Below are 20,704 nucleotides of genomic sequence, written 5' to 3' on the forward strand. Positions count from 1 at the left end.
ACACTGTGCCACTGCTTTACCTTCCGGAAGCAAACAGGAGGTTCCTCCACTGCCTTTAAAAACTTTCCAAGAATTACAGGCCAGATTCCTGGAAAATGTGTTGCTTTAACATGTATTAGACTTGAAAAAAACAAGATAAATTCTTTTTAAAGAGTGATTGCTTCACTCCAGGGGGGCATATTTTCCCAGACTACAAGAGTTCCAGCTGTATCAGGACTTTAGGCCTTCTGGTGCCATGGTATCTCATGGCCTTTGGTAGACCTTCCTTATCATCAAGGAAGCTGCCTTCTGCCCAAACTGTTGGATTTGTAAGCAGACAAAGTGCCCAGGTGGCGTGGGGTGACCTTGGCCACCTGCCAGATGGCCACTCAGCTGCTGATCTCCCTCCCTCTCAACAGGATTGGGAGAGGAAATAAGATGAAAAGCTTGAGGTTTCAGATAAAGACAGGAAGGTCACTCAGCAGTAATCATCATGGCTAAAACAGGTTCTGGGAAAAATAATTTATTTCCAGTTAAAATAGAATTGAATAGTGAGATACAAAGACAAAAACTAGAACACCTCCCTATCCCCTTCTTCCAAGACTGTTTCACTACCCCCCCTGCTCCAAGTAGTGTGGAGGTGGTTGTGGTCAGTCCATAGCAGCTCCTCTCTGCTCCTTCCTACTCATGCTCCAGTGTGGGTCCTTTCCATGTGCTGAAGTCCCTTGGGATAAATTTGCTCCAGTGTGGGCTCTCCATAAGCTGCACTTCCTTCAGAGCACGTCCACTCGCTCCACCATGCAGTCATCCATGGGCTGCAGTGTGGATATCTGCTTTGATGTGGTCTCCTCCACAGATTCTAGGGGAATCTGCTCTGGCACCCAGATCACCTCCTCCCCATCCTTCCTCTCCCACCTTGGTGTCTGCAGGGGTGTTTCTCACACTTTTGTCCTCACTCCTCTCTGCTGAGCAGTGTTTTGCCCTTTCTTATACTTGCAAAAAGGCACCAACAGCTGCTTTTTGTCAGAATGCAGAGCAGGACACCCTGTGGTCCTACAAGCTTTAGAAGAGGCCAGTGCCTTGTCTTCAAGCAATCCCCCAGACCTTCATACTACGCATGGCAAAAATGCTCCAGAGCCATACTGCACTAACAAAGGCCCTTTCCCTATTTCTAGCCTAGGTTGACTCTTGGGTAGCTTATACCCATTTGTTTTGTGTCACACACTTAAAATAGCTCATTTTCCTTCATGCTGTCTGCTGTCATGATGTCTGTGTTGGGTGTGACTACATTCCTTCTCATTCCTTCCTGGTCTTGCTAAATACCCATTTTGCAGGACTTCTCCATTTCTCTGACTGCCCCCCTATCTCTTCTGCACAGTGCATCTTTTAGAAGGAGTTTTTTTGAGAACAGGTGTATTCCTCAAAAGGAAGTCCTACCAGAGCCTCATCCTCATTCTCCCACTCTAGCACATTCCTCCTTCTACTAGAAATGGACCGATTAACAAATAAGACTTCCCTCCCCTGTTTTTTTCATAGTAGCAGCTATAAGTTGTTGAACAGATGGTTCTCAAATATCTTTTTTTTCTCTCCTCTTCAGTCATGTCCAACTAAAACTCCAGTGGAAACAGTTGAAATTCTGTTACTTGTGCCTAAGGGGGATTTACACTAATCCCATCTCTTACTCCAGCCATCAAGGTCATGTGGTTGTTGGTGTGGGGTTTGTAATCTTCCTTGGCAGTAACAGTGCTTCCTAACGTCATCTCCAAATATCACTGCAAATAGTCCTGCTTTTCATACCAGGTTCTGTCTTAAAACATTTATAATGGGCTCTGTTCAGGCTGAAAGCATTGAGACAAATCAACTGCTCATCAGTTTGACCTTGCTTGTCCATAGATCCCGTGGCTGGTCACCACACCCTCTAGTTTAGATAGTAATTTCCAAGACTAAAAATACAACCTATTCCAGATGGATGGAAGATTTATTTCCTTTATCTACCTGGTGTTTTTTATTAAAAACTTACCCAATATGGGTAAGTCAGGTGTGATTATTTCCAGAAAAGCTGCATTACATTTTCTCCCATTTTATTTTTCCTTCCTTATACTCAACCATTCTTCCCATTTATTCTGAAACCTTTCATCATACTGAAATCAGACTATCAAGTCTACCAGCTACCACTTATTACATTCTTCCTACAGAAAATATAGTATCTACATTATATATCCTTGAAACATAAAACATGTAACTCTTCTTTCCTCCTCTCCACATCCCAGTTTGACTGATTTAAACAAAAGACACTTATTTTTCAAACTGGACCTTTGTTGCTCTTTTCTCCCCTTTCTGTTTGAGATGATTTTAGCAGCTTTGACTTAAAATCTAATGCCTCAACTACTGTCATGTCACGGGAACTCAGCTTCCCCTGCTCATCCAAATGTGCTGTACTGAAACTGAGAAACATTTCGACCCCTTTGTGTATATCCATCTATTTAAATTAAATGGATTAAAAGTTGAAAATTGAATTCAAGTTTGCTTTTCAAGCCAGTTCTTGAAACATCTTGATGATTACAACTACTCACCTTTGTTGGTTCAGTAATTCTTGGCAAGAGGATGATAGTGACAATGTAAGTTAAATTTCTGTACTGATACAACTCTGAGCCACATTTCTCTAACGAGACATCTCTATCTATATTTTATCATCTCCTGCACTGCCTTGAGGGGATTCCCAGCAGAACCCACAGTAAAAGTAATTTGGCCTCCAATTTTATTTATACTTTTCTTCAGCATCCAGCTTACTTTTACATCCCTTTTTTGAATAATGCATACCTTTTAACAATATACATTCCAGTCTCATACAAGAGACACACGTTTTATCAACTTACACCTCAATACAGCTACCACATATCAAAGGCAGAAGCAACCCCCAGAACAGCTCTCCATTAGGTCTGGGGCTTTTGGGGTTTCTTTGCCCCAGTTTTGGTGGTAGATGTCCTATCAGAAGCTCCAACGCTTACTTAGCATCTGCCTTGCATCAAATAAAATACACAATCAACCGCAAAGACTTCCAGAGTTCTCTCTGCTTTTCTTCTTCCTGCCAAGTCAGGAATCCAAGTGCCTGAGTGATCCTGGCCCCAGGGGTGGCTCACACATCTGTGACACAGCACTTGGGGTCTTCACACCAGGACCACCCTAGGAAAAGCTGTGTTCTGGGCCTTTAAGCTTATCTATCCCATTCACAGCTTAAAAGCTTAACATTTCTCTCTCCATCACTCAGGCTGTAGGGCCCAAGTGCAGGGAGGGATTTGGTCAGCTCATGAGCTGCACAAGATCTTAACCTAACAGTTTGAAGCTTGGTCATTCACCCTGGAAATAGCTACTGAACTATCACATTCTCCTCAGCCAACTTTACATGAAACTTTTTCAACCCCTTTGGCCGCAGTTGGTCTTTTTTCATCTCTCCAGCCTTCACAACACAGAAAGTCCTTTCTGAGGACTCTTTCATAATCCCAAGCACCAATCACAGCTGTTATCTGTTAGGAAAACTGCAGGAGATCAGGGAATGGAGGTAATCCAAAGGCTTTTACTAATTCTAGGTCAGGTAATGCACTGGAAGCTCAGCCAGGTGACCAAGGTTCCTGCCTGGTCCATCAGTAATGGTAAGGTGATGTCTGATCCGACCCACACAGACCCATCTCAGACACTTTTTTCAGTTGCTGCCGAGAGCGTAGAAGAGTAGCCAGGAGCCACAGTCTTTTCTGTGCAGGTGTGAACACTACTGATGCTATAATTGTTCCCAAGATCACACCTCCTGCCAGTTTTGGCCAAAGTCAGTGGGTCTACATGGTGCAAAACAATGATAAAGCAATCACGTTTTACCACTGACCTTGAAGGGGAGGTTTGGAGGCAGCAGCCCAGTCCCCTCTGGCACACTGGGGAAGGCCAGGTTGGTGCTGTGGCTTCTGCCTTCCAGGTATTTCCTCTAGATTTGGCTTATCATCCAAAGAACTGCACCTTACTGAACCTTGCTTAGAAAAACGCTCAATTTCAAAGCTGAATTGGCTTTGATGTGTGAAGAAGAGGAAACTCTCTTAGCAACCATCTTAGGCATTCAGAGCACCTCCCAGAGGAGACCAGCATAGCATGAAACCTCTGAGCCCTTCGTATGAAGTGTAAAACCCATTTCCCTGATCTACAATTCTTGTTTTAAGAGCCTGCAAGTGAGAAGGAAACACCTACATAAGTAGTTCTGTTTTACCAAGTCCATCACCAGCCTATCTGAGAGTGTTGTGATGTCCTGATTAAACACTTAAGTTGGAGAGGGCTCCAAAACCATCACTTAAGGGCAAGGGGAGCTATAATGAAATTGCAAAAACACTCCCGTTCTGGAGAGAAGTATTATTCCCATTTTATAGACAGGACAGCTGAGGCAGAAAGTCCCTCTCAGACAGATCAAGCTTTGCACCTGGCACTCATCATCTTGGAACTATTTGGGCTGCTCTGCATTCAGTGAGTCAGTAATCCCAGCGGGAGGTTTAATCCATCACATGGACCAGTATTTCTACAGTCAGGCAAGGGAACAGTGTTCAGTAACAGCCAAGGGTTTCTGTAAAGAATTTGTTACCAAATCTGTGGTACAGTAAATGTTTCTGAATATCTGCAGCTGTTCTTCCATCCTGGTGGCCCCTCCTTGGCCTGACACAGGATGGGGCAACGCATTAAATCTGTACAAACCCACAGAATTCAGGCAGAGATCATCAAAAGTGTTTTAATGATTAAACCATGTCAAACATTAACAATGAAGTATATTCAGACGAGCCAAGGGTTTATTTCTAGCACATTTAGACAGCCTATTTTGAACATTATAGCTGCTGTACTGAGCTATGTAAAGACTCTGCAAACCAGTACCTAGAAATGAAGACACAAGCATAAGCTTTGATAATGTAAACATAAAAGACACTTCTCCTTCAAAACAAGGAATGAAAACCCACAAGGCTAGTAGAACTTATTAATTCCTTAAGAGATGTGCAAAAATTTTAAAAAAGATTTAAAAACAATTAAACATGTTAAAACTGGCATTTATATAAATATAAAAAAAAAAAATTAAACTTGAGCAATGACCAGCAGAATGTCTTGCACAATTCAGTTTTTCAGAGCTTAATGAATAAAATACTCATAAGCCAAACTCCACCATGGCAGATAGCGGAACACCAGCAACAGATACTGGCTTTGCAACTTACTCCTCATATGTGCAAGGCAAGATTTTACAAGAAGGAGTAACTTTAACCAGCACTCAAATCAAATCCTCAGATAACAAGCCAAAACATTACCAGTGATATACACAACTCACATTACAGAAACAGACATTTCCAGCACATTTCAGTAACATTTAAAAAACATTAGGTATGACTCAAACTGTTTAAACTTGCTTGTTTGGGAAAAAAAACCACCTTTGTGTTAGGCACATTTTAAAAGTGAACATATGCTACATGAAGAACAGTTCAGATACCAACTTAAATACAGACAATTCCATCAGAAAAACATCTTTCTGTCTCTTCTTTTAAATACGCCTTTGGATATGTCACAGACTTAAACAGTAGCTGCTAAAACGTGGATATGGCTATGGTAATAACACTTGAAACTCTGCCAGTTTCATATTAAAAACCACTCTTCATTTAGCATTTAAGAATTCTCAGAAATAAGAAAGGAAAAAAAAAAGGAAAAAAAGTGAAAAGAATAGATGGGTCCACCCTGTATATGCTCTAAACCTTAGAGACAATATTTAATCTTACTGGACTGTGTAAGCGCCAATTACTTTTACATCAGTGACATACTTCAAATAAAAAAATAAGATCTATTAAAAAGGTAAAATAATTTTTCCATCTGGTTTGTGACTGTTTAGTCAAAGCCAAATATACAAAACTAAATGCGCCATTTCCAATTTCACTGTATCGAGTAAGAGATACGTAACATTGTGTATCACATACAGAACAGTAAAATGATCAATGGATTCTTCTAAGTGACTTTTTAATAAAAAGTCAGTCAACTGAAAAGTTGAAACCCTAATTTTTAAACGAGTAATAAGCTTTGGGCCCTGCTTTTTAATTTAAGGCATGTGTGTTTATCTACTGAAACCAGCATCATACAAATTACCTCTACAATCACATGCATGATCTATTGTAAAAAAAAATGGAGGTTTAGATTACAGTGTTTTCAAATTGTGAATCATAATTCAGCACCTATCATATTGACTAGTAAGGCAACAGCAGTGTTGGATAATATGGTAATACTCCCTTCCACAGTCTACAGCAGGGTCAGTGACAGCCCAGAATTATTTTTAAACTTTAACCTACTTTTATGTTCTGTATACAGTTTCTAGGGTGTTTGCACTGGTTAAGTCCTACATAAATCACACTATTCTAGGCAGGAATAGTTACAGTAGCCATTAGAGTATTAGTGCACAACTCTCATTGTGCTTACAATCAGATGATTTTGTTGTTGGGGTTATCAAAATGGTTTTTCAGTTTGGTCTTCAATCCTTCCTTTGTTTCCTTTGTTTCACATTGTTCTCAAGGGAAGAAAAGCTGTTTGTGTACCCGTTTGCAGTGGCCATAGAGCCGTTCTGATACTCTTTCCTCCTCGAGGATGCCTTCTTGTTGTAAGTCTAGAATATAGGGAAAGACACATGGTTTTGCTTAATTAGATATAAATAACCACTTCCTCAGAGTAACTCTAGAAACTTGCATTCATCATTTTTAAAGACCTTGTGCCGGTGGTAGAGTCTAACAAGCTCTACCACTTCTTGTGTATGAAACTATACTATGCCTTTCATTCATCACAGCAAGAGAATTAGTTCACTTGAAAAGAAAAAGGCTTGGCAGTATGATGCTAGTGTTATGTTAATTGTAAATTAGAAACAAGGGAAGTGAATTTATGAGCAGACTACAGCACAAGAATATACTCAAAACAAGTAGTGAGGAAGGAGGTTTGAGGCACTGCAGGTGACAGTATGTTGAACAAAGCCAGAACAAGAAGTAGGTAAACAAGAACAATGAGGGAAGTTAGAGACAGAAATGTGAAAGAAATTTCCACTGGCCAACATGAGAATCACAAAACTAACAGGATACAAGGGACTCTGTCTAAACAAATTAGAGAAAAAATATATATTAATTAGTTTTTTCAGAGGGGCTCAGTTGCCTGACAAGAGTACATTTCCCAGAATTTCTGTGTGTGAAAGGAAGTTAAATGGTTAAAAGTTAAAATGTGAGTAAAATTGATGAAGAAAGTTGAGTAATATTTGGAATATACTATAATGTTTACTTAGCATGTTCAGATGCAGCAAGTGATAGGAATCATCGGACTGATTTTAAGAAGTAGAAAAAGATCAGATGGGAAAGCCTGCAGTGTTTCCCTCCATGAATCATTCTTACCAGAACCACAATGCTCAAATCTCTCAAAAGACATTTAAAATGTAACAGAGTTTGCTTGTTTGGGGACAGCAGGCTGTGCTGGTTTGATTTTCTGAAGATGGGTGCATCTTTGTACAGAGCCCAATTATGAACTGCTCAGAACAACACATACCAAGTCTGGATCTGTTCAGACATGAAATCAGCTTTGTAGAAACATAACTCATAACACTAATTTTCCATAGGAAAATTCCAAAATACAAACTAATGCCTGTAAAGGTGAACCAGAACCAGATTTCTCTGTGTGTTGGGAATTTAAGATGTTTCCCCGGATATAAAACAAGAATTTCTCCTTGTCAAAGCAGTAATGAACAATTCCTTCAGGTGCTTCACAGGTTCACATGCTATTGGTTTATTTCAGAGTGGAAAGCTGCTTCTTACATAAAGCTATTCCTCTCCCTATCTGCAGTTAAAATTGCACTAGTAAGCCACTTTTGTGTGCCATTCTGCTTACTGAAATTACTTATCATTCTGAACTGCAGATACAAAACACCAAGAGATCTGAAAGTGGAGAGTAGATCAACAAGTGCAATACTTTAAGAACCACGTGCATGTTAGTGGAAGATAGCGAAAGGACATTTCAAGCATATCTTTCTGTAAACAGCTTTCCAGAGAGATACTGCCAGCAGAACGCTAGAAAGAGTTGACAAATATTACTTTTACCTGAATATAGAAATTTGTGAAGAGGATAATCAAAGAAATCATATAAGAAATCTGAAAATACAGCCACCCCTGAGGAAATGCACATGGCCAAACAACACCACAGCTGGTCTGGAAGATTGTCAGGACGAACTGAATCTGGGGAGAGAAAAAAAACCAAGAGAAATGGAGCACATTAATGGAAGAAGGGAAAAAACCATTAGTGACAAAGATCTCAACAGGTATTTCTAAATCAAGTAAAAGATACGTAATATTGTGTGTTTAACAAGTTTATCTTCTCTGTAAACCTGAGTTAGCAGACATTCAGGTTGTGGTATTCTGTTCTTTAAGCCTGTTTATTTTATTTATATTGTTCCATTTCAGAACAGTAGAGTAAGTAATGTAGACTTGACTCATAGATATCCTAAGGAACAAGACCACCTTCTTCCTAGTGACAGCTCAGTGGGGTTTGACTCTACTATCCTAAAGAAGTAGATCTGCATCTCACTGCTTCAGTTGCAGAAGATTTGGGTCACTTGGTCTACACATAGACAGTGAAATCCTCTCCCACACACAGGAACTGTCTGGCACATGGCTCCAGTGGAAGAAATATTGTAGTAAAAGGCTGCAGGGAAGCTGGGGAGTCAGGAAGGAGGACTGGGATCCAGTTATCTACAATTATCTCTTTTGGAAAAACAGAGTTTGGGCTTAAGTGCTGCAGAGGGCCTTAAGCAAAATTCATCCTTACATGAAGGCTACCAGATTAGGGAATGTTTATTTAAAAAGGGAAATACTGTTCTGCTTTGCTATTTTGCAGCTTTAACAGCTATGCATGAAGAGCAGGCAAGGAAGTGAAAGCAGCTTTGACAATAGCCAGGGGAGTAACTGAAGCACTGAGACACTGCACTTGAACCACCAGAATGAAGAATAGAGCCTAAATGTGGAAGGAAAAACAAAAACAAACCCCAAACCAAGGCAACTGCCCCATCCCTCCCAGGAACAAAATGAGCCCACAGCTACAACACTTGGCCATCCTTCAGGAAGGAGAGAATAAAGATGTTAAGAATCAACACTTGAATTGCTGGCAGCAAATGTTATTAATCATCACCAGAAATGTTATTAAAACTATTCACAACTCTGAGAGGGTGTTAAGGGAGGATGGGTGGGGGGAAGATAACAGAAAAGTCTATCTCTAGGCTTCAGTTTCCTCCCCTACAAAACGGGGAAAATGAAACACCAATGCTTATTTCCTTGTGGTGTTCTGATATGTTGTACACATGAAAACCTGATTCTCGTGCAGTATCACTACAACAAGTGCCATAGTGCTTAATTTCACTGCTCTTTTCACCTCCAGTACACAGCATTCAGGCTTCATCACTGTACACACCGGAAACAATGCAAATGGATACAAGGAGTCCAACACAGAACTACAAGACAAAAAAAATCTGCCCATTCAAAGTGCAGAAAGAGAGCAGAAATATTGAATATTTTTTAATAAACAATTTGCAACTGCATGCAAAAGTGAGACAGGAAAGGCATTGTCCCACAGGACTAGAATGGGCCACAAGTTATGGACTGCATTGCATTCAGTTTCTGGTCTGTCATTAGCCTGACCAACCAAGCACAGGGGAGAGCACGTTAGCTCAAGGGGCCTTGGAAGAAAAACTTCTCCCTCCTCCCTGGCTACTGAGTCCCAGAAAACCCAGCACCACAACTCCCAAATACATCTAGCCATACAACATGGTGAGGTGAAGACCCCACAGACCTCAGCACTGATTCATGTACACCATCAATCCCCAGCTCCCCACGGTCCTGAAAACAGGGCAAATGGACGTGCAGGAACTGGATTTCTAAGGTGATTTAAGCAATACAAGATGCAGAAGGTACTAGCCCTCATTATCCCTTTTTCTATTCCCTTCCAAAATTTCCTAACTCAGTAAAGACAAAAAGACCTCATCACCAATACAAGAGCCTGCTGAAGCACTGAAGAGCAAATCACTCACCAGCTGCCCCTGAGTGATGTACTTCTTCCACCACAGATAAGGACGCATTGCTGGAACAGCAGACAGTCCGTAGTAGGAGTACATGAGGACATGGATAAAGCTGTTCAGTGTGGCACCAAAGTAAGCTAAAAAAAGGGCAAGGGAAAAAGAGAGTACACTGCATTATCAGGAAGGAACATGCTGTTTCATGGAACCTACAAAAATAACAAGTTCAAAATGTTACTATTTAAAATATGATTTCTCTTAGAAGAAACGCAAGAAAGTTTGGTTTTTTTCCACTTTGATTTTTATTCTGCTCACCCAACACAGTAGCTGAGCTGCTTTGCAGTTGTGCACTTTATACCAGTCTTCTGGTTTGTTTCCTCCACTCTTTTGCACATCTACATTATGGTTTCTCAAAAAACTGAGGAAGCTGATAAAAAGCAGGCACACTCACATACCCACGAACTGACAACTTCACTCATCTACTTTTAGGCTTATTTCATTCCTTCCAGGCAGGAGCCTATTTTGTCATTTATAGCCAAAAACAACAGATATCTTCAGAAACTTCAAGTTAGCCATTTTATTGGTCCTTGTTTACAGCACCTTTAGTCATGAAAAAAAAACTTTTAGCTTAACACTGAACTGCACAGAACTGTGATGACCAAGCAGAACAAAAAGCTTGGAAGAAGAAAAACAGATGACTAGAAGTAGCACAAAAGTATTTTCAAGACCACACAAACACAAGATAGACTCTTAAGTGTCTGCATTTTTGACTGCTATATAAACAGGGACTGACTTCCTTGGAGGAGAATATGTTTCCAGATGCACACTTTTTATAAGTTCAGCATTACTCACTGTTGTGCTGACAACACAAAACAAATACCAGTTTCTATGTTGTTTGGCTCAGAGAGCAGACTCCTGAGGAACGCAGCCTCTTGGTCTGCACTGCCAGTGGTTCACATCCATTGGATTTGAAAAGGTTTCTCTTGGAGGGAGTGTTCAACAGTTAGTATCTATAAACTGCACATGTGAACCACAACTAAGTAATGCTAATGCAGTTAGGAAACTAGGTGCCAACTAAACACAATGAAAGTAGAGAATCAAAGCCATATTGCCAGAGGTTAGCAGGATTTAGACAAGAGAGACATGGAAATCTTCAACTTAAAATGCATTCAGTCATGTTCATTAGTGCTCAGGGAACACGATTTTAATTGAAATATTTGGTTATGGCTAGTGGTGTAATGAGATTAAATTAAGAAATTAACATCTCAAGTGAACTTGACAGATACAAGGACAAGAGTCACTATTAGTCATCTTGCAGCTGAAACAAGCTTCTGGTCCTGACTTCAAAAAGAGTATTGTTTCTTTAGAGAGTCTGCAACTACCACAAAAACAGAGAGAGCAAGGTTGACAGATATCTGACCTGGGCTACTGCAGCTCCTAAAGGCCACACTGCCACACAAATTCTTCAAACTACACAGACATTCCTTTTCTAGATGCTGTGCTGGCAGCTTAATTCCTGCAACTATCTGCAATAGTTGCGATTCAGCAAAGCAGCTTAATATGGGACAGAACAAATCCTGCAGCTGAAGGGACCAGAGATGTTTGGTTTGACCAAAAGAAAACCAAAACAAAGCCCGTGTTGCAGATGTTCCCCACCATAACCCAGTACTTACAGTGACCACAAGGCACCCAGTTCATAACAAACCACCAGATGTTCAGCATTGTTGCATGGTGGTAGACATGCAGAACAGTGATCTGATGATTATTTTTCCTCAAAATGAAAAAGAAGGTATCCATGAACTCAATGAGTTTGGAGAAATAGTACCACCAGAGGACACGTATGATCTAGAAAGGAGGAAGCAAGTTTTAGAAGCACTGCACCTTGTGGGGGCTTTCAACCCTTCCGCTACCTAAGTAATTAAAATCCAGAATCTGTCCTGCACTACTTGGACTGACGACTCTGCTAGGATCTTCCATAATGCTTCTGACTCAGGTACAAATCCACAGCTACAGCTGAAAACAGGATGACAACGACTGTTTTATGAGGCTGCTGCTGTGCACCTGGAGTGTCCTGGGAGAAACAAAATATTTAACCAGAGCTGATGCTACAGTGCTCTCTGTAAAGGAGAGGTCAGAAGTGTGACCAGAAGAACACTTGAAAATTTACACATAATTACTTACCCAACCATGAATATATTGTATGATTATTGTAATATTAACTATTATGTTTGACAGTGCACTGTCCATTGTACTGCAAAAGGAGGGAAAAAAGCATATAGTTCAAGTAAAATCTGCATAATCAATACTGTTGTGCTCTTCACTTACACTAAAGTAGACAATTGGAAATGTTATCAGCTTTAAGTCTCAATTATGGTACCTTCATATCAGCTTCTCCTCCACTGTGCGTATCCTGACAGAAGAAATTGTATCCTCCTTCCAACACTCCTGTCACCAGCTGAGCAAATGAAAAAAATAAAACGTTATTTGGGGAGAAGGCTGAACCCCATGGCACCTATAAACCTCCACTGCAGCTCTGGTGTTGAGAGATTCGTGGGCACAAGTGCGGCACCAGGTTGAATTCAACTTCCAAGCAGTGATCCAATCACAGTGGAGGATGATTTAACAAATTCTTCCTATTAGTGTATACCAGAATAAAAATAGGAGGTAGCATCTTATGCTCACTTATCCCACACAGATTCTCAAGAAATCCCCTTCTGGGCTGATGATCTCATTGCAGGAGAAAGTAAACGATCAAAGTGAAGTAGATATATTTTTCTTCTGGTTGTTTTTGGAAATAAAAAGTTATATTTTTAAGAAATTTTATACAGAGAGATGTGATTATAATTTTTTAAACTACATAACAGAGCAAATCTTCAGCTTTGCTATCTTTAACAGCTGACAATGGATGTTTCACTGCATTGTGATTCTTCAAGATATTTTTGAGCAATTCACTCATGCCAAGCACATTACATCCTTCCCAATATAAATGACTTCCTCTGCAGGATATGCCACTGCCTGCCTGACTTCCTGGCATAACACCTCAAACATAACGGAATTATTTTTAATAAGAGTAACGACCAGCTATTAGTCACGAGAGGATGACGAGGTGCCTGCTGCAGTGGGGCTGGCTGAAATCCACAGAGAAGCAAGATGAAAGCTGGATGTTCACATCTCATCCTTTCATGGGTGGGAGATGGAGGGACAGGTTGAGGGTGGAATGAGAGGAGGGAGTAGGTGGAAGGACACGAGCAAGCTCCCTTTAATATCTCAGCAGAAGGGACCACTGGACATTTTTCACAAAGATGTTTTTCCTCTTGTGAATAGAATGAAGAGAGGAGTAACAACTTTAGATGACTCCTAAGTGAAAAAAAGAATTGCTAGGTATCTCCAAAAAACCACATTTGAAAAGCACAAGCAAGTTGTCCGGTTTTGGCCTTATCTATTCTCCTGCAGGATAAAAAACATCTTTGCAAAGCTACTTTGGAAACGCCTTGTACCATAAGTCATTTTAAATGATCACTTGATTAAAGGAGTACAAAACCTGTTATGACTAAATGCTGCTCAGAACTGTGAATAGGAAGCTAATTTTAAAAGGTACAATAAAGATTATCACTTAAATGATCTACTTTTCCCTAATGTTATTTCTTTCATGCCTCATTTCCCCCCTAAATTAGCTTTTAAAATACCCAGTTAGCCCAGGTCATTATTTTTGACCTTCCGAGATAGAATTATTACCCCTATTTAGGGGGAGAAAAATTACATCTAATTATAACATATAGACTTGGAATTATCTCCTATATCAGAGATAAATCAATAGCACCCAGCCACAGCAAGAGCAGGGCAGCCATGCACATCAACAACCCAGGCAGTTTCTGGACCCAAGCAGCAAAGAGAAGGCAGCCATGGAAGGAATCCTCTTCCAGCCATAAGGCAGGCATGGCTGTGCAAAGGACACCAGTTTAAGAGTGGTACCTTGCTAAAGGACCAGCTACATCCTGAAACAAGCTTTGCACCAAGACACTGTCAGGGCACTGAGGGAAAGACTGTGGCCTTGCAAGTGCCCACCAGTCCCTCAGAAGACCACCATATTGTGCTGTGATTGTGTTGTTAAGAACTTACAGATGTTTTCATACAGTTCAAAGAAGTGCTACGAATAGAAGGATAATCACAATGTTTATATTGTAATTAATCCAAACAGCATCCATCACTAATGCTGCACTCCATAAACTTCTTCCAAGTAAAGGCAGCACAGTGAAACCCAAAGAGCTTTTCCAGCAAACAATACAGGTTCACCACCCAAAGTGTAATGCAACCACAGGTGTCAGCAGGGATCCCACCTCTTTGAAGGGAATTGCATCAGTGTGGCTATAGGCAATAGCTTCAGCTAAACCCGAATACTCCCTTGTTTCCAAAAGAACATATTATAAGCTAGGAGCTGAAAAACCCTCACAGCCATGGGGGTTTAAAAGACAGAAGCAAAGCAGCATTTGTAGAAAGTGCTAACATCTTTTATCATATCAATAGTCAGTACAGTTACAAAAATAACTTAATCCTCCCTTTGCAGAAGGAACTAATAGGTAAAAAGCTGCTACTGCTGCCCACAAACTGCTGGTGCTGCCCATAAACCTCGGTCAGTGCAACATGCAACATGTAAATAATCCTTTTCCCCAGTTACCCAGCAGCTCCTTTGCCTGGCACCACTATTTCTTGCACCCACAATACTTGCAGCACATGCTGGAAGGTTCAAAATACAAAACCAATGGGTTGCTCTGAGACCTGATCACGAGTGGCTCCCAGATGGCTCCATTATGCACAGCCCCAGGGAGCTGCTTACCTGCCACCACAGAAACAATAAGGAGGGGTCAGAAATTGCCAGCTAGTGCATTCAAGTCCTTGCTCATGCTTGTTGTGGTCTGCTCCCTGGACGGCCATAATTTCCAAGCCCTTCTTACAGCCACTGGACAGCAGGTCTGAAACATGCCCAGCAACAGACTGGTGGCTCCTCAGCCAACCCAGCCTTGAAACAACCTTTCCCTGCCTGCTGGCCCTAGGAAGTCCTTCATCTCCAGGTTGGCAGGAGCCCAGGCTTGCTAATGGCACTGCTGATGCACAACTGCAAGCACATCTTCTCTCGAGAAAGTGACCTGTCCAGAAAAGGCCAACTGTAACTATTTTCACCAGAGTACATGGTTTCTAAACAGCATAAAAAGAGATAGCTCCTTCATAAGCCAATTAAAATGGCACTCAAAGTCAATGTTAAGTCCCTTGGCTCAGAGGAAAACCCTGTAGCTCAAGGTCGCTTTTGTGCTCAAGCAACTTACACTTCCTTCCCCTGCACTGAAATTTTCTTTTTTCATATGGCTTTCATTTTGTAATTCCATTGTTGAATTCTTTAAAACACTGTGCCACATGCTATTTCTATCAACTCTGCTATCAAAATAAACCAGCACACTAACACCAGCACACCAGTCTAACTGGACTGTATGAGAGATGCTACTGGGGAGGATTTTGTTTTTTCTTGTGATAAAACTAAAGTCTGAGACTCACTGGAGTGGGGCAGATAAGGTGCTCAGCACTGCATCACGCTGTCAAGGTGTGATGGGTTTACAAGCTTCAAAATACAGCTAGATTAGAGTGAGGAGAAACAGAAGTTCACACCTCTGATCAAAGAAAGCAAATGCCTGCTGAGATATGGAATTTTATCTTTACAGGAACACAGTCACTCCGGGACAGAGATAAGGACTTCAAGACAGTAGAGAAAGAAAGGGGAGAGGAAAGAACAGTCTAGCTGTCACCTGTGGCTCACATGCCATGGCACTTCTTCACAGAGTACCCTCCTTCCTAAAACAGAGTGCAGATCTGAGGATGTTTTTCCTACAGCATATGCAACACCTCCCTCATCAGGAAAATCCAAGACATTTTGCAGATCAATTCAGCATGGAATTAATTTTTCAGATGAAGAAAAAAAGACAGTAAAGAGATCCCTTAAGAAAGTGAGCCCTCATCACTGACTAGTTTAATATAAGCCTGGGTGGTCCAAATCATGTGGCTAGTTCTGCTAACAAACACCCTCATAATAACAGGTCTCTGTGCTGTGTAACTTGGTAGCTGGCACTCTCCCTTCTTTGCTGAATTACCCAGCTGAGACTTGCGCAGAGGCATAGGCCCTACTCACAGCATTGCAAGACAACTTGACTCATGACCCCAGCACAGAGCAGTGGCACAGGTGGAAGCAGTGCTGTCTCTGCTATTCCAGCTGCTCCCACGGATCCTTCAGGCACAGCCGTGCCAGCCAGCAGCCATGTCCTGTAACCCCTCTGCCAGCCACCCCACTACACACCTTCTCTAGCATGCAGGAGGCCACCCCTTGCTGTCCCTGCCCGAGACAGGAGTGTTATTTCTCCTCAACACCCAAGCACTGTACATTTTTACAGAATAAAACACTGTTTGCCCCTAAAGAGCATTCCCTCCTCCTGAAGTATGGGAGTGACAAGCCAGCCTAGAGAAAACTCTCCCTCCTCTAGATCTGCCTTGCCTTTTTACTGTCTGGGACAAGTGCAGTCCACTACTCTGTTCTGTTAGTATCAAAGCCTGGTCATTAAATACCCAAATAAGTTATAGCAAGTACACACAGAAACTACTAGGAATTCCAAATAAGAAGTCTAAGATTTCTAGTGATTTTAGAACAAGGTTATATTATTTTGGCAAGACATGGCTCTTTCTGTGTTGTCTTTTCTCCTCAAGAATGATTCTGTGTGTGTGTACTCAAAAGAAGCAGCAGTGTTATGTACAGTGCGTCTCCATGTCTCCCGACTGGAGGCCAGAGTAGACCAATGATGATGATCAATATGTCTTGCCAATACTGCCTAAGGAGACATTTTGCTGTGTCTTTTGCAACTGGACTTGTCTATCTCGCATTGGCCCTTTTAGCCATCAGCGCGCTTGTAGCAAGTGTGGATGGAATCCTTCTCAAATCTTTGTTCGCGAAGCCTAGCCATGATGATGATGATGATGATATTATTTTACATCAGTAGGTCAAATGGTACAAGTACACAATACCTAGAATTATACAAATCATACAATGCAAAATTTCCCCATTTATTGTTTACCGACACACAGATGTAAAGGTCAAAGAAACAAGCAGGTTATCCTTTTCATCCTAGATGGGAGGATGCCCCATTTAACATCTTGTTTTCGTCATATAATATGTAACTTAAGCTGTGATGCTATGAATCATGACCTGAATCACCACAGCCATAACTCAGAAAAAACTCCAAAGCAGAGTTTCAGGTGTATTGTATACAAGCTATTAAAGCAACTTCTTTTCAGACAGGCTAGTAAACAAGTTCATAAATGATAATGTTTATGACCTTCCTCACAGCAGGACTGAAAAAAATTTAATCCAACTGAAACTCAAAATGACAACAAGAAAGAGAACAGGGAGTTATATAAATTTTTTGAATGCTGCTCATCACCTTTTTATCTTAAAAGCGAGTAAGTGTATTATAAAGTGCTACTGATACACGGCTAATCCTTTAAAGCCAAATTTCCAAGAAGGAAGAGATCCAAGCAAGGGCATCACGTGCCATGCACCAATAGAGGTAACTGCATAGGCACTTCAGCTTGAGAACATACCTGGAGGTGCAAGGACATGATTTTTTCCCCTACGCCCTTTGGCTCTCTCCCTGCAAACATCAAGCAATGTGGTGTTAGCACGAGACTCTGCTTTGCAGCAGTTTTAGGGGATCACTACCTTGCTGCAGAGCATCGCTTGCCCTCACATGGGCAGCAAGTGCTGCCAACCACATTTCATTGCAACTATCATGAGTTTAATAGTCTTCATAATGCTCTAGCCTCATCTATGTCCATTTATAACGAGAACAATACTAATGAACACTTCCATATGGATAATGTTAGATTAAGAGCAACACTTGCTTTGATGTAAAGAGTTTCACTATATAGGAAGGAGGATCCTTAATATTCGCTGTATTTTAGTTGCCTCATTGCTTCACATTATAAAAGCTATTCTTTGGCATATAATAATAAACAGCCCTTTCTTGGTAACCAAGTTCATTGTTAGCAAGAAAAAGGCATTTATAAGATCAACAGTTCAGATATTTTCTCTTGTTTAAATTTATCAGCAGGTTTTGTAACATGGCAGAATATTACAGTAATTTGGAAACTATGAGTATTATTCCAAATATTCAGGGAAAAAAGATTGGCTATCCTGAGAGTTTTATCCACACTTGGTACAACTGAGGGAAAGTCAACACTTGTAAATCCTCAATAACATAAATATACAAAAGGTTAAAACAATAGATCATTATATAATTGTAAATAATATCTGCATAAAATAATGCAAATGTACATTGCAGTCCACATCAACACTAAGTTTATACAAGTTAAATAGATCAACACACAATTTTTTCTGGATTATAACATCCTGACAGGGAGGTTAGAAATGTAAGCACATTGAGAATGCAAGTTGTTCCAAGCATCTACTGAATCCAAAACTGCTCCCAACTGAACAATTAAGTATCTAAGTTCTTAATAACCCAACTCAGTAATTTTTGACTAGACAATTCACTACACAAGAGAAATAACTTTACATTTAAATCACTTCGTCTCTAAACACTCACCTTGTAAAACACTGTAGAATTAACTACAAACTTAAAGGAAAATTACAGCTTGTATGTACAGGCAAAAAAAAAAATAGAATAGTAGTTTTAGCCCTAGCTTGTATTTGAAAAGAGCATACTGAAAGAATTGAAAAGAGGATGTTGACAATGAAATATCTCCTTACAGAAATGAGAAATACTTTGGTTAAAAGCAAGCCAGAGTATCCTGTACGTTAAAGTGACATAGTCATTTTCTAACTGCACTGTTATTTAGACTACTACAGCTCTTCATTTTCACTTGAATAAGAACATACAGTTCTGAGTAAAAGCAGCTAAAGGGCTCTCTGGGATGTAGAAAACTTTACACTGCCTAAATCTTCGGGTTTTTATGAAAGGAAATAAGTCCACAGAAAGGTCAATTCGGTTTGAAATATATTTGTATGTTTAGATTTTAAGTTCCAAGAAACAGATGAAGCACAACAACATTATTTCAGCAACTTTATTCTTCCCAGCAAAACAAGGAGGATGCAAAAGAAGCTATTGCAAGCTTACAGAAACAGATGTGAGGAGTGTGTGTGTGATTAAATAAAAGTAAATAAACCACGTTTTCCCATCCAGATCAAGCCACAGTTTAGCTATGAAATACTTTGCACAATCCACCAGCACAATCACACTGAGCAAGACTTCTAAGCAAGAAGGAGTTCCTGAAAGAGTAGCCAGGTTCACAACAAAAGATCGGGCTTTCATTTCCACTGAGAAAAGTGCATTTGAAACATTGCTAACCAAGGTCAGCAAGGATGTTTAAGGCAAGGTTTGTTTCACACCATCTTTAGAGGTAACATTACAACTACAGTTTTCTCCCCACAGAAGTGACATTGAAAATGGTTGAAACACTTTTGCAAATGCTTCCCCAAGTTTAGGAGCACTGTCCTCAGAGATAAAATTTTCAACACAAAACAATATAGTTAAAACAGATACTGCAAAATAACCCTGACCCAATCCCTCTTCTCTTACCTCGTAAAACATATACAGAGAAAGCAGTGTAAGTCCAAGGTTGTAGACCACCAGAATACCCCTGCATGAGAACGGCTGTTTATTCCGCATGTACTTCGGTCCTAACCAAACAATTAGTAAGTACAAGGCCGAGAAGATAAAGGTAGGTGTATAGTTTTCCAGAAGAAGCCATCCTTTTACTCTGGGGTCTGAAATAAACAAACAAAAATATAGAAACGCTTGGATTTTGTAAGGGGAAGAATTCAAAGCACACAAAAATAGCTGTACCCAAAATGCATCCAGTGCTGGAATAACAGAGAAAGATGAAGGAAGTGCAGCAAGCCCTTTTACTGAGGGCCACAGTGCTAATTACAAACAACAAGGTTTTAGCTGTACAGCTGTTAAAGAAAGCAGAAATAATTCTCTTCCTAAGGCAAAAATATTCTTATTAAGTTAAGATATTACTATTATTTTTAAATACTCATTACCATTCAGAATTGTCATCCACTTGAATACCATAGATGAGCTTAAACTATAAAGAAAACCTTCAACAAATCTCTCCCCCTTATTTTCTCAAACCAACCCTTCCCGATGGTGCACACATTATCTCCTACAGAGTCAGCAAACCTAGGAGTGAAGCAGATCCCTTTGTGGTTATCAGTGGATGATCCTGATAATTATTTTCTAATCAGTACTAACACAATTAGACTTATGTATGTGCTATTAGAAAGAATTAAATTTTGGAGTCCTTGCATGAGCAATGAAATACAGAGCAGTCAGTCCAGTCTGACTAACCAGTCCAGCTGGCAACACATTAACTTCTCAGGGAAAGTGCATAAACCACATGGAACAAGAGGATTTCAGGGGAACACTTGTAACAGTCGTGGGATCCTTTTGAACCACAACTGTGTTGTCCATACCCAGCAACAGTGCAATATTTCACTCCTCTCACTGAAGTCGGCCCAAAGTACTGAAACCAAGTTTACCAAACTATAAATGAACAATTCAAGTATTGCTAGCATTCACAGTC

General features: G+C 40.4%; 1 protein-coding gene across 2 annotated transcripts in view; it reads right to left on the bottom strand.

The window, feature by feature from the left end:
* Window positions 1-4,718: 4,718 nt before the first annotated feature.
* ELOVL5 (ELOVL fatty acid elongase 5) overlaps window positions 4,719-20,704 on the bottom strand; it is a 40,239-nt gene continuing 24,253 nt past the window's right edge. For both annotated transcript variants that reach the window (XM_017814523.1, XM_017814524.1), the window contains exons 3-8: window positions 19,696-19,883; window positions 12,441-12,518; window positions 11,737-11,908; window positions 10,079-10,203; window positions 8,100-8,234; window positions 4,719-6,634 (exon numbers count right to left, since the gene is read on the bottom strand). In XM_017814523.1, the coding sequence (XP_017670012.1) occupies window positions 6,503-6,634; window positions 8,100-8,234; window positions 10,079-10,203; window positions 11,737-11,908; window positions 12,441-12,518; window positions 19,696-19,883 (830 nt within the window). In that variant the 3' untranslated portion in view covers window positions 4,719-6,502. The remainder of the gene's footprint in view (window positions 6,635-8,099; window positions 8,235-10,078; window positions 10,204-11,736; window positions 11,909-12,440; window positions 12,519-19,695; window positions 19,884-20,704) is intronic.

The sequence above is a fragment of the Lepidothrix coronata genome, unplaced genomic scaffold (genome assembly GCF_001604755.1).
Source record: "Lepidothrix coronata isolate B3197 unplaced genomic scaffold, Lepidothrix_coronata-1.0 Scaffold45, whole genome shotgun sequence".
Taxonomy (NCBI): domain Eukaryota; kingdom Metazoa; phylum Chordata; class Aves; order Passeriformes; family Pipridae; genus Lepidothrix; species Lepidothrix coronata.